Here is a 13,065-nt window from a genome sequence, read left to right as displayed (position 1 = left end):
GCCCCAAAGCAAGATGGCTGCCAGTCTCCATTCTCTCTTCTCACCGTGAAGCTATCCATTCCCTGCTCAATGCCGCTGCCAGGCTGCCCTCACCTAGTATGGCTACTCCGCTCATGCCTCGTTATGGTCTCGAAGCCGACACTAACCGGCCAGGTTCCGGGAGGCGCTGTTCAGGATGCAGCCTCCCCCGCCCGTCTCTCCCCTCCCCCACGCCCGCGGCGGCGGCGGCGGCGGCGGAGGCGGTGGCGGCTGGAGCCCGGATGCGGCGCCGTGAGACAGGCCCGGGAGAGCAGCGCGGATGGATCCAACATGGCGGCGCCGAACCTGAGCCGAGAGTGAGGCGGCGGGGCGGCCGGAGTGGGGAGGGGGAGTCGAGCGGGACGGGGCGGGGCCGGGCGGGGCCGCGAAGGGCTCGGGGAAGGAAAGTGAAGGGGGAGGCGGTGGCGACGTCCAGCCTGAGAACCTCCAGAGAGGGAGGTGACGGGACGCTGCGAGGTGGGGGAGGGGAGCAGCCGAGGGGGGCGTGCAGGGGAGGTGGCAACTGTGGGAGAGGGCAGGGGTCGCGGCGCAGGAGTGCGAGCATGGGGAGGGGCGTAAACAAGGGCCCAGGCTGGGCCAGGCCAGGGGTAGTAAAGAGGCCGAGGTGGGGAGTGGGGCTGCGATCCAGCGCCTTGAGAGGGGTAGGAGCAGCGGGGAGAGGCTGAGGGTGTGAAGGGGAAGGGGCTTGTGGCATGCGGCTGCTGGAAGCACTGGACTCCCGGGAGCGCTGTTGTGAGGACGTGGGAGAGGGGGAGAATTGGACTTAAGACATTTTGTGAAGGGAGGTTCTCAAAGTGTTAGAATTGGAAGTGGAAGCGGAAGGGCCTTGGGGAGAATTTGGGTGGAAAGGGAGAGGAGGGCTTGGGGATGGGGAGAGTGTAGACGTGACGAGGTAAGGTAGGAAGTGAGAGACCCGGAGGAAAGTTTGGAAGGAAAGGGAGATAGGGCAGTGGATCTGCACGGAGGATAGAGGTTTGGGGGTTTCCCTTTCCCCTGTGGAAAGACAGCAGAGTTAAGCAGTATCAGTTGCAGCCAATTTTAATTGCCAGGCGCTTAGCTTTTAATAGGGTGGGAAGGGCAGAAAGAAATGGTCATGTGGGTTTGGAGAATTGGGGTTGAATGAGGGTTCAACCGGATTTGCTTTCCAAAACACTCGCTTGCTTACTGCTTCCTTGTTTTTCCTGGTTACAAATAGGGAGATGAGTAAAGCACTTTTCTAGGTTTTTTTGCAATTAGCCATACAAGATGAGGAGAGAGACATGGCTGGAGCCTATATTACCGAGGTGGAGGTTCTGGAAGCCTGAGGAGGATATAAAGAGACAGGCTGGCATTTAGGTAATCAGGCTAATTAAATATGCTTTCTCTTACAGACCCTTCTTTTGCTCTTCAGGTTCTAGGAGGGAAGGAGGGGTCAATATGCATATTTAGAAGCATGTTTCTTCCTGAAGCGTAGGCATGAGTGAATGCTGCCTTAGTGGCTATTTTGTTCTCATTGTGTGCTTAAAGGAAAAGGTGAAGTTCGAAATTGATTCTGGTCTGATGAGTGAAGTGATGCAAAGGAAGTACTTTCTTGAGCTGTAACTTTTTCCCTTCCAAGCACTCGTGTTGTAAGAAAATAGATGGAATAAGGAATTGGGGAGAAAAGTGTGACAGTATCAGGGCAATGGCTTTTCCCAGAGGTTGTTGAGCTGGGACTGTCCTTGCTATGAGAGCCACTGAGACTGGAAGCTCTTGGGTTTGATACTATATTGTGAGTTGACAATCCGAGAGGGAACCTTCCGGTCTTTGTAATGTTTGAGTTCTTTAGCGTGCAGTAGTTCGTTCAGTGAAATGACTTTAAGCTCCAATGACTTTTTTTTTTGCCATGGACATTGACTAACTGTGGACCTTGGAAGTTTCAAAATAAAGCTTGAAATTTTATTCTTTTCCCCCCTTATTTGTTTTTGTTTCTGTTTTTCTGCTGGCTTTGAAACTTGTGCTAGGAAGAGACCTGGGAAATTAAATTTCTTGAAAAGGTAAGTCTGGAACTATTTATTGTTTTCAAACACTGGAAGGGAATGGAGATGGTATGAAAAGCATCGGGATTGAGCCTAATTAATGAGGTAGATGCTAGGGAGAATGAGTTTCACTCTCTCATCTGAGTTCATTAAGTTTTGTCGCAGTGGTAACTGGAGATAGATAGGAGGGAAAACGGATACTAAGTGTCTGGGGACAGGGTCCCAGCTTTGGTTTGCTGTTGTCTTGCCTTCTGATCATCCCTGAGTGACAGACCTTTGACATATGGAAAGCTGTGCTCCTGTACATTATCTACAAAGTATTTCTCTTGGAGGGTGGCTCAGGTACTTTAGTGGGAAGGCTTTTGCTTCTAGTTTACTGTCTCTCCCAGCTGTTGAGAGTTCTTGGGATTTTTTGAGAACATACTGTGTAATTCTGCCTTCCAGATATATTTGGTTATGTTTTCCTAGTTCCACCAGCAGGAAAGCTCTTCAATAACTTACTCTTAACTGCCTTGAAGATTTTTCATGTAATGTTGTAGTTTCAGGGTTCAAGCCATCCCCCCACATCCCCCAGACACGGTTTCTTTGTGTAACAGTCTGGCTGGAACTCTGTTTGTAAACTAGGCTGGCCCCAGATTCACAGAGATCCATCTGCCTCTGCCTTCTGAGTGCTGGGACTAAAGGCGTGTGCTACCACTGCCTGGCAAGCCATTCTTTTTTTCTAGACAGGTTTGCACTGTGCAGTTCTGGCTGGCCCATGATTTGCTGTGTAAACCAGGCTGGCTTCATTCTCACAGAGATCCATCCACCCCTGTCTCCCAAGTGTGGGGGTTAAAAGGATTTGCCACCACACCTGACTATTGTCACTTTTTTTTAAAGTTCTTCCACATGACTTTCTTCTAAGGACTTCTGAGTCAAATATTTCTTTTTCTCTTATGAAAATATAGATGCTATTTCTGTTAGGAAGGATCTACCATTTCATTTCAAGATATTTCTTCTACATATTCTTTGCTTCCGATAACTCAAAGTACTTTAAAACGTTAGGTTGTCATTTCTGGATCAAAGAGTCTAGACTGCTTGGGCATGGGAACCCAATAGAAAATAATCTATCAGGAAGAAATGTCTAGGTACATATAGACTCTGATTGGCTCTTGGTAATTTCAGACCTCCCTAAAGGAAAACAAACTAGAACCCAAGGAAATTCAGGGGTTCACACGAATCTAGAATTATTCTGTGCTAGGGATGTAGCTCAGTGGTAGAGAACTTACCTACTTAGGCCCAAGGCCCCAAGGTTTGATTCCTAGTACAAAAAAAGGGGGATGTTAGTGTCTGAAATATAGCAAGATCATTCAGTGGATCAGTACATTTGTTTATAGCTGTGGTTTTTTTGTTTCTATGTAGGGTCTCACTGTGAATTTTAAGATCCATCCACCCCTGCCCCCCAGGTGCTGGGATTAAAGGTGTGCCACAGTGCTTGGCTGCCTGTTGCTTTCTGTCTCTTGGTAGTTAGCCGTATCTTAGATACCAACACAAGAGTTCTTTCTAATCTTCTGTTTGGAGGAGTGTGTTCTAGTCACTAATGTCTTCCATCTAGGAGCTCTGTCTAGGCTGAGCTCCTTTGTCACTGAAAGCCGAGTATAATTTGGATTAAGAGGAAGTTGGTGACATTCTTTTTATCCTGAAGTTTGATTCTTAAGACACCCAGGCTTGGATGCTGAGTTAACTTACAATCCTAGATGATAATTAAGTGGGGAGAGCTGCCTACCGACCTGCATGCCAACCTCTTGCTATTACTCTGGAAGACATACCTTGGGAAATGCTTGCTTCTGTGTTTTGCTTCCTTGACTAGTATAAGTCTGGTTAGTGAACAAGAAAGGGCCTGCTATTTAGTCTTGTTTCAGGACTTCATAAATGGCACTGAGGCTAAAGATCAGGATCATTTGTGTTAGTCTTGAAGAGGATGACATTTTCTTATTCCTACACAATTCCAGATTGAACTAGGTCAAAGTAGACCTCCTGGAATGGACCAGAAGGGAGTATGTCTCTACCACCTGCTATTCACCTGAATGGCAACAGCAGGTGACAGAGGAGGCATTGCTGGAGTGAGATGAAACTCCTTTGTGCTAGTTGGATTTATGAGTTAAATGAGCTATGTCTGCCCGGCCTTCCCTTTCTTCTAGAATGTGATTGGATTGTTTGGGATTGAAGAGACCTAATAGCTTCTTTCTCTAGATCTAATAAGGAAAGTGACATGCATCCTTTGTTTGTTTGTTTGTTTTGTTTTTTTGTTTTTGTTTTTTCGAGACAGGGTTTCTCTGTAGCTTTGGAGGCTGTCCTGGAACTCACTTTGTAGACCAGGCTGGCCTCGAACTCAGAGATCCGCCTGCCTCTGCCTCCCGAGTGCTGGGATTAAAGGCGTGTGCCACCAACACCCGGCTTTTTTTTTTTTTTGGTTTTTTGAGACAGGGTTTCTCTGTGGCTTTGGGGGCTGTCCTGGAACTAGCTCTTATAGACCATGTCCTGGAACTAGCTCTTGTAGACCATGTCCTGGAACTCACTCTGTAGACCAGGCTGGCCTTGAACTCACAGAGATCCGCCTGCCTCTGCCTCCCAAGTGCTGGGATTAAAGGCGTGCGCCACCAACACCCGGCGACATGCATCCTTTTGGCCATTCATCATGTTACACTTATAGAATTTCACAGCCTTAGTACTATAGACATTTTGGTCCAGATAAAATTTTGTTGTTAGTGTAGTGATTGTCGCATGCTTTATAGGATGTATAACAGCACCTTAGCTTTATTGTATGCTGCTAGTGTAGTCTTCACCAAGCTTGACAATCATAACTGGCCCAGTCATTGCCAAATGTTCCCTGAGGGGGCAAATTGCTCCTGGTTGGGAACCACTGACTTAGATGTTCTGATGATTCCTAATCCCTAGTACCTGAGATGCTCTAGGACTTAAAAGTGATTCTTTTCCCCTCCTCTCAAGTGAAGGGAGTTAACCTCAGAGGATTGAGGCCTGCTGTAGAATTACATTGATTATATAATTAGGGCTATACTGTTTTCCTTTGTTTTGCCTCATTTTCCAGGGACAGAGTATGTGGGGGTGGTTTTTCTTAATTGCTTGGGTTTCAGGACACTTTGAATTAGGGACCCAAGGAACGAGCTGCTCCTCTGATTGGTTGGACGTGAACCCTGCCCATCTGTTTCCTCCGGGATCCTTATAGTCAGCAGCTGGCCAAGGGAACAGGTGGGGTAGGGACCAGAGAAAGTTGTAGGGGCTCTGAGGAAGCTCGGTTTTCTCCTGCTGTCTACTAGAGTAGGGCGCTATTTTTCCTCAGCAGCCCCATCTGTGCCCAGTGACAGCAGCTGGAACAAGGGGAAAAGACGAGGAAAGCAGTCTGTAGTGAATAATTTCTCAGCTGCTTCCCACACTCTGGATGGGATACCTGGGTTCTCAAAACTACATATGGGTTACATTGCCTTTTTACTTTGATTTCTCCTTTTTTTAAAATTTATTTGTTTATCTTTAGTTTCTTGAGATGGGGTTTCTCGTTGTAGCCCTGACTGTTCGTCCTGGAACTTGCTTTGTAGACCAGGCTGTCCTGCCTATCTCTGGAGTGCTGGGATTTTTTTTTAAGGGAAGGAGTCTCCCTGCACTTTCCTTGTTGGCTCACTGAGAAGAAAGGACCAGGTTCTATTGCTTTTCAGCTAACCCAGCCACCATGGTTCTTCTGAAGTAGCTTACCATTCTCTTCCTTTTGGTGCTAGAAATGGGATTCAAGGCCTGGTGAGGGCTGAGCATCTCTCTACCACAGCTTCTCATCTTGTGTCTTGAAGTTTAGCCATGGTCAGATGCCACCTTGCTGAGTAGGGTTGTTTGGTGTGGGTAGGTTTTACAGTATGGCGGCAGCTCTGGCTAACTAGGGTATGTGCTTGGTTACTGACGGCTGCATGGGCAGTTGTGTACAGTCCCCAGCGGCCCCATTCCAAGACAGGTTTTGCTGTTTGACTTAGACTGGCCTTGAATTTGTTGTCTGTCTCAGCCTCCCTAATTCTGGGATTATAGGCAGGCACATGCCTGGTTTACTTGTGTCTTTTTGGTGGGGTCCCCTCTCACTCTTGGACTTTGTAAGTTTGTTTCTTAACTGCTATTGCTTGTGTTGTTGACCTCTTAGAAATTGAGTTCAGTTCTCAGCAGGTTGCTCCTACAGATGTCTACTACTAGGTATTAGGATATAAAGATGAGTGATGGAGCCAGGTGGTGGTAGCAGGAGCCTTTTAACCCCAGCACTCGGAAGGTAGAGACAGGTGGATCTCTGTGAGTTCGAGGCCAGCCTGGTCTACAAGAGCTAGTTCCAGGACAGCCTCCAAAGCAATACAGAGAAACACTGTCTCGAAAAAAGCAAAAAAACAAAAACAAAAACAAACAAACCACAAGATAAAGAGATGGATGGTAGCAGGTTAGGTGTGGTGGCACATGCCCTTAACCCCAGTGCTCTGAAGGCAGAGGCAGGAGGATCTTCAAGTTGGTCAGTCTGGTCTACAGCCAGGAATACATAGAGAGACCTTGTCTCAAAAAAACCTCCACTTCCCCCTAGTGTTGATCGTGGTAGCACATGCCTGAAATCCTAGCATTCAGAAGGCTAAGGTAGGATTATTGAAAGTTCATTGCTTATCTAGGTTACATAGCAAGTTCAAGGCTAGTCTGGGCTACACCTTGAGGCCTTGTGTCCAAAAAAGAAAAAGAAAAAAGATTTGGAGAACAGAGACTTCTTTTACATCTTCTTTTTTTGGTTTTTTTTTTTTCGAGACAGGGTTTCTCTGTATTGTTTTGGAGGCTATCCTGGAACTAGCTCTGTAGACCAGGCTGGCCTCGAACTCACTGAGATCCTCGAGAACAGAGACTTCTTGAAAGAGTCATTTGCAGGGGCTGGTGAAATGGCTCAGCAGGTTAAGGCATGTGTTACCAAGCTTGACAAACTGACTTCCATCTTGGAGACCTATTTGGTGGAAAGAGAGAACTGGCCCCTGAAAGGTACACTGTGGCCATATGCCTACATGTGTATATGCGTGCGCGCGCGCACGCACACACACACACACAAATATACAAATGAAAAAAATGGAGTCAGTTGCAGTAGTACAGGTGAGACGATGATTGGAATCTGAACCATGGTAATGGTATTAGCAGTAAAAGGAAGAGCACATTTAAGAAATATTTTGCATTGTACAGTAGGAATTAAGAACTGACTGCATAGCCAGGCGGTGGTGGCGCGCACCTTTAATCCCAGCACTTGGGAGGCAGAGGCAGATGGATCTCTCTGATTTTGATGCCAGCCTGGTCTGCAAAGCTACCCAGAGAAACCTTGTCTCGAAAAAGCCAAAACAAAAAAAACAAAAAAACAAAAAAACCCAAAACTGACTGTATGGTTGGAGGTCTTGGTCAGGGTCGGACAGTACTCAATAGTACTGTCTTGAAAGACAATCAGTGTAAATAACTATAAAGTGGAGATGAAGCTAGATGGTTGGTTGATGATATGTTTGTTCTGTTTGTTTTATTATTCTGTCTTTGAGATCCAGTGACCCAGAGTGGATTCAAACTCTCAATCCTCCTGTTGCATGAGGCTCTCACAGTGCTTGGAATATGGCTTGTGCCGCTACACACACTTTAGCCACGGAGACTTTGAAGTTAAGGGACATGCTTAAAGTCACAGCTAGAGTTTGTAATGACAGAATTTAAACTAGTTCTAGCTAGTGACTTATAACTGTTCATCTGAAGCAGTTTCTATTTAATCCCAGCACTCAGGAGGCAGAGGCAGGCCGATCACTGAGTTTGTTGCTTTTTAGAAAAGATTTAAAATGTTTGTTTGTTTGGTTGGTTTGAGACACTCTCACTGTGTAGTTTTGGCTGGCCTGGAACTCATAGATCCTCCTGCCTCTGCCTGCCGAGTACTGGGATTAAAGGTGTACCCCACCACTCAAAAAAAGATAATTTTCATTTTTATTTAATTCTGTGTGTGTGACAGCAGGTGTCATTGGAGGTCAGAGGCATCAGATCCCCCTTACAGCTGGAGTTACAAGTGGATGTAGCCTATTTATGTGGGTGCTGGGGATTGAACTCAGGCATCTGAAGACTAGCTAGTGCTGTTAACCATTAACAACCCTCTCCAAGGCCGGGCGTTGGTGGCACATGCCTTTAATCCCAGCACTTGGGAGGCAGAGGCAGGCAGATCTCTGTGAGTTCAAGACCAGCCTGGTCTACAGAGTGAGTTCCAGGACAGCCTCCAAAACAATACAGAGAAACCCTGCCTCGAAAAACAAAAACAAAAAAACAAACAAAAAACAATAAAAAACCCAACCCTCCCCTGTCTCTCTTTGAAACAGGATTGTACTTGTTTAGCCCTGTCTGGCCTAGAAGAACTCTGTCTGTAGACCATTAGGTGGCTTCAAACTCACAGAGATCTTCCTGAGTTCTGGGATCAAAGGGCCACACTGCCACACCCAGATGTTATTCTCTTACCGTATTTTTTGTTGTTTCTATAAGATAGGGTTTCAGTAAGTAGACAGGTTGGTCTGGAATAAGATCCTAGTGTTTCAGCCTCCTCACTGCTAGTTACAGGATGTCTCCATGCCCAGCAAATCAGGGTTTCAAGGGACCAAAAGCAGAGTTTGGGGGGAGCAAGAGGAACAATCTGGATAACATGAAATAAAACAACAAAATTTGAGATAGTTTCTTGTAGTTGTGCTCTGGCGGAGGATGGCCTTAAACTGACTCTCTTGCCTCCTCCACCTCTCAAGTGCTAGGATGTTAGGCATGCTTTACCACACTGGCTGGTTTTGTCTGAGATGCAGTCTACCTATGTATCCCTGGTGAACTGCAACTTGTTGTGCAGACAAGAATGGCTTCAAACTTAGGGCAATCCTTCTGCCTTTGCCTCCTGAGTGCTGTAATTACAGGTGTCTGCGCTCACACTAAAATTGCACAAAATATTCTCATGCTAGGAAGTAACTGTATCCCTCCATTGGGATCTAGACTTAGGGTGTCATCTGCTGGGTATAAGGAGCTTTGGGGTTGTTTTTGTTTTGCCTTTTTTTTCCGAGAGTAAGTCTCTTTGTAGTTTTGACTGTTTGACTGTCCTGAACGCTGTGATTTGTTTGTGTCTGTCTCCTGTATTGGTATTGGTTGAGATGAAAGTATGTGCCACACATCCAGCATGGGTTTATTTCTTTCAGTAAACATGTGATATTTGATGAACGTTAAGCAGTGTACTGTTAGTGACATGTTAAGACAATACAGAAATAAAATTAGTTGCTACCAGTGTGTGGCTTGCTCATGGGTTCTTGTCCTGTCTTACAGGACACTGGAGATTGCAGCTGCTGAGCAGAGATTCTGGAAAGCGCTCTGTCCTTGAGCCTCTAGCATGGCGGGCCTGAAGCGGCGGGCAAGCCAGGCGTGGCCCGAAGAGCAGGGTGAGCAGGAACATGGGCTCTACAGCCTCCACCGGATGTTTGACATCGTGGGCACCCACCTAACGCACAGAGATGTTCGTGTGCTTTCTTTCCTCTTCGTCGATGTTATTGATGATCATGAGCGTGGACTCATCCGAAACGGACGTGACTTCTTACTGGCGCTGGAGCGCCAGGGCCGCTGTGATGAGAGTAACTTTCGCCAGGTGCTGCAGCTGCTGCGCATCATCACTCGCCATGACTTGCTGCCCTATGTCACTCTCAAGAAGAGACGGGCTGGTGAGGGCACTGGGGTCTGGGAGCGCTGGATACAAGATGACTTGTGGGAGGACGGAGTGAGCAGCACAGGAGTCTAAAAGGGAGGTGGTCTTGACCTAGGGAAGAAGCGGTGAGACCCTTTGGGAGAAGGCAGATGTGTATCTTTTTCTTGAGTGCCTCCTTCTCCTCCTGCAGTGTGCCCTGATCTTGTAGACAAGTATCTGGAGGAAACATCAATTCGCTATGTGACCCCCAGAGCCCTCAGTGATCCAGAACCGAGGCCTCCCCAGTCCTCTAAAACAGGTGAGAAGGTATTACCTGTAATTTTCATAAGCAAGACGATATTGATCCCATCACATGCCTGGTTGGGCCAACATGGATGAAAGGATGTAGTCCCTCTTCATCTACCCATTGAAAAACTCAGAGGCTGGGGAGATGGCTCGGTCTGTAACGTGCTTGTTGCATCAGCAATGAGGACCTGAGTTCAGAGTCCCAGCACCTACATAGAAAAAGCTGGGCAACCAAAAACAAAACGAGAGACAGAGAGGCAGATCTCTGGAGCTCACCAGCCAGCCAGCCAGCTGCAGCACATAGGGGAACTCAAGGTTCAGTGAAAGGCCCTGTCTAAAAAGTAATGAGGAAGATGGCCAGGTTCACCTTTGGCCTTTGAAGTCACACCCTTGTTGAGCACATCTTGTGAACATGGACACACAAATCAGATGAGGTATGCTTTGTCTCGGTCCAATGTTGGCTCTCACATCAGATCCCCCTTTTAGGTCTCTCTTTTTCTTTTATAAAATAGTTTTTTAAAAATATTTTTATTTATTTATTGTGTATAAAGTCTTCTGCCTGCATGCCAGCGGAGGGCACCAGATCTCATTCAAGGTGGTTGTGAGCCACCATGTGGCTCTTAACCACTGAGCCATCTCTCCCAACTCCCCTCGCCCCGCAAGACAGAGTTTCTCTGTATAACAGTCCTGGCTGTCCTGGAACTCAATTTGTCGACCAGGCTGGCCTTGAATTCACAGAGATCTGCCTGCCTCTGCCTCCCAAGTGTTGGGATTAAAGGCGTGAACCACCACTGCCTGACCTCCTCCGAATACTTTTCTTTTTAAGCCCAGGTAATTGTAGAACTGTAGAACTGTGTGTAGTCCCAGGCTAGTCTTGAACTTCATCGTCCTTCCTTTGTTTGAGACAGGGTTCTGGAACTCTGCACACCAGGCTGGCCTCGAACTCAGAGATCTGCCTGTCTGTAGCTCCTGAGTGCTGGGATCAAAGGTGTCCACCACCACTGCCCAACTTCCTTCCTTTATTCTTAAGTGCTGTGATGACTGATTTCTGCCACCATACTTAGTATTCCTTCCCCATGTTAGGGCTGAGCCCAGATCTTCATTAATGCTGGCAGACGTTTGATCACTGAGCTATACCCCTCAGCCTTCAGGTGACATCATCAATACTGCTTTTATTTGTGTAAACGATTCGCTTGCATATTCCAAGGAAAGTATTTTAAGTTGTGCTTTTAAAACCTTGTTGTGTTTTCCGTTTACTCTCTGGTCAGTGCCTCCCCACTATCCTGTGGTGTGCTGCCCCACTTCAGGATCTCAGATGTGTAGTAAGCGGCCAGCCAGAGGGAGAGCCACACTTGGGAGCCAGCGAAAACGCCGGAAGTCAGTGACACCAGATCCCAAGGAAAAGCAGACATGCGGTAAGGAAATCCAAAGAATCTAGAGATGTAGACTTGAGGGAAAATGCAAAAAAGCTTCTGGGATAATGGACAATGTGTTGTTCAGTGCGGGCCACTCTTTGATTGCTGTTGTTGGTCGGTGTGGTTTTTATGAGAACTATTATCTTCTTGGCCATGTTATATAACAATTCTTTTTAGTTACTACTAAGTCAAAGGAATTCCGATATTACAGGACAAACCAAGTCAAGACACAATTAAAATAAACTTCTGCACTTATTTTTTTTTTGGTTTTACGAGACAGGGTTTCTCTGTATTGTTTTTGAGGCTGTCGGTCCAGCCTGGCCTTGAACTCACAGAGATCTGCCTGCCTCTGCCTCCCGAGTGCTGGGATTAAAGACGTGTGCCACCACCGCCCGGCACTTCTGCACATTTTTTTTTTTTTATTGTGGGGTATCCGCTAGAGAAGACTGCTCGGATACGCTTCTGCACATTTTTAATAAAATACTTGATATAAGCAAGATGCTGTTTGTGAGTGCCCTGAGCATATTTCCTGTGGGGAAGCTCCATCATTGAGACGTGGGCTTTGGGGACACAGTGAAGCATTGTTCTGGGAAGGGATGGAGAAGCTGAGAAGAGGGTTTCTACTCTGCTGGTTTTGCTTGCTTTTCTAGCTTTGGACGTAAACACATCCTTACTGTAAGCCATTCTCCTTAAATCTCTCACAGACATCAGGCTTCGCGTTCGGGCGGAATACTGCCAGCATGAGACTGCTCTGCAAGGCAATGTCTTCTCCAATAAGCAGGACCCACTTGAGCGCCAGTTTGAGCGCTTTAACCAGGCCAACACTATCCTCAAGTCCCGGGACCTGGGCTCAATCATCTGTGACATCAAGTTCTCTGAGCTCACCTACCTCGACGCATTCTGGCGCGACTACATCAATGGCTCATTATTAGAGGCACTGAAAGGTGTCTTCATCACAGACTCTCTCAAGCAAGCTGTGGGCCATGAGGCCATCAAGCTGCTGGTGAACGTGGATGAGGAGGACTATGAGCTGGGCCGACAGAAACTCCTGAGGAACTTGATGCTGCAAGCATTGCCCTGACCTACCCTTCCCACCTCTCTGGGGGCTGCTGGCTCCATCGCCGCTGGAGCTTACATTCTGTTCTGGGTTTGTTCTCTACCCTCCAACCAATCACACCACCTTTTTTTTTTTTTTTTTTTTTTTTTTTTTTTAAAGGAAAAGACAAAGGAAAGTGGAAATGGTGTTCCCTACCCCTCCCTGCACCCATGTGCCTGGGCTTCCCCTCTGTTTCCTGTTGCCACTTACCCCTATGTGTCTCTGCAGCCACGTTACCACTGAGCCGTAAGACAGTGTATAGGGACAGTCTATGGAGCATAGCCTTTGTAAGGGACTGAATGTTGCTTTCAGGTGCATTGAGGGGTAATCAATACTTATGGCTTTATGAGGGCTCTTAAATTTTGTCTGAAAAACCAAAGGGCTGTGAGTAAAGGAGCTATGTGGAAGGTGGGACTCTGAAGTGTATTTTGGAAATTAATTACCACCTTCTTCCAAATTATAGAATTTTTTAAAAACAAAGAAGCTGTGGCCCTCTCCACTCTC

General features: G+C 46.8%; 1 protein-coding gene across 8 annotated transcripts; it reads left to right on the top strand.

Annotated features, from left to right (window-relative positions):
* The first annotated feature begins 210 nt into the window (after window positions 1-210).
* Window positions 211-12,968, top strand: Dedd (death effector domain containing). Of its 8 annotated transcripts, XM_013126500.3 has the most exons (7): window positions 236-335; window positions 1,235-1,374; window positions 2,022-2,054; window positions 9,393-9,781; window positions 9,956-10,063; window positions 11,319-11,465; window positions 12,170-12,968. In XM_013126500.3, exons 4-7 carry the CDS (start codon window positions 9,457-9,459, stop codon window positions 12,544-12,546), a joined length of 957 nt encoding a protein of 318 aa, XP_012981954.1. In that variant the 5' UTR covers window positions 236-335; window positions 1,235-1,374; window positions 2,022-2,054; window positions 9,393-9,456; the 3' UTR covers window positions 12,547-12,968. The 8 variants fall into 8 exon arrangements, with proteins under 8 accessions (XP_005087819.1, XP_005087820.1, XP_012981954.1 ...); XM_005087762.4 differs by lacking the exon at window positions 1,235-1,374 and having other exon boundaries at window positions 211-335; XM_013126499.3 differs by lacking the exon at window positions 236-335 and having other exon boundaries at window positions 898-1,374.
* The last annotated feature ends 97 nt before the right edge of the window (window positions 12,969-13,065 follow it).

Source organism: Mesocricetus auratus, unplaced genomic scaffold (genome assembly GCF_017639785.1).
Source record: "Mesocricetus auratus isolate SY011 unplaced genomic scaffold, BCM_Maur_2.0 Super-Scaffold_100676, whole genome shotgun sequence".
Taxonomy (NCBI): domain Eukaryota; kingdom Metazoa; phylum Chordata; class Mammalia; order Rodentia; family Cricetidae; genus Mesocricetus; species Mesocricetus auratus.
Note: the sequence above shows the minus strand (reverse complement) of the source record. Positions and strands in the feature narration are given on the sequence as shown.

Excerpts from the sequence above, each read along its gene's own strand:
- Dedd (XM_005087763.4), top strand. The coding sequence starts at position 9,457 with ATGGCGGGCCTGAAGCGGCGGGCAAGCCAGGCGTGGCCCGAAGAGCAG. Across the intron at positions 10,064-11,318 it reads TCCCCAGTCCTCTAAAACAG|TGCCTCCCCACTATCCTGTG; the intron begins GTGAGAAGGTAT and ends CTCTCTGGTCAG. Across the intron at positions 11,466-12,169 it reads CAAGGAAAAGCAGACATGCG|ACATCAGGCTTCGCGTTCGG; the intron begins GTAAGGAAATCC and ends AATCTCTCACAG.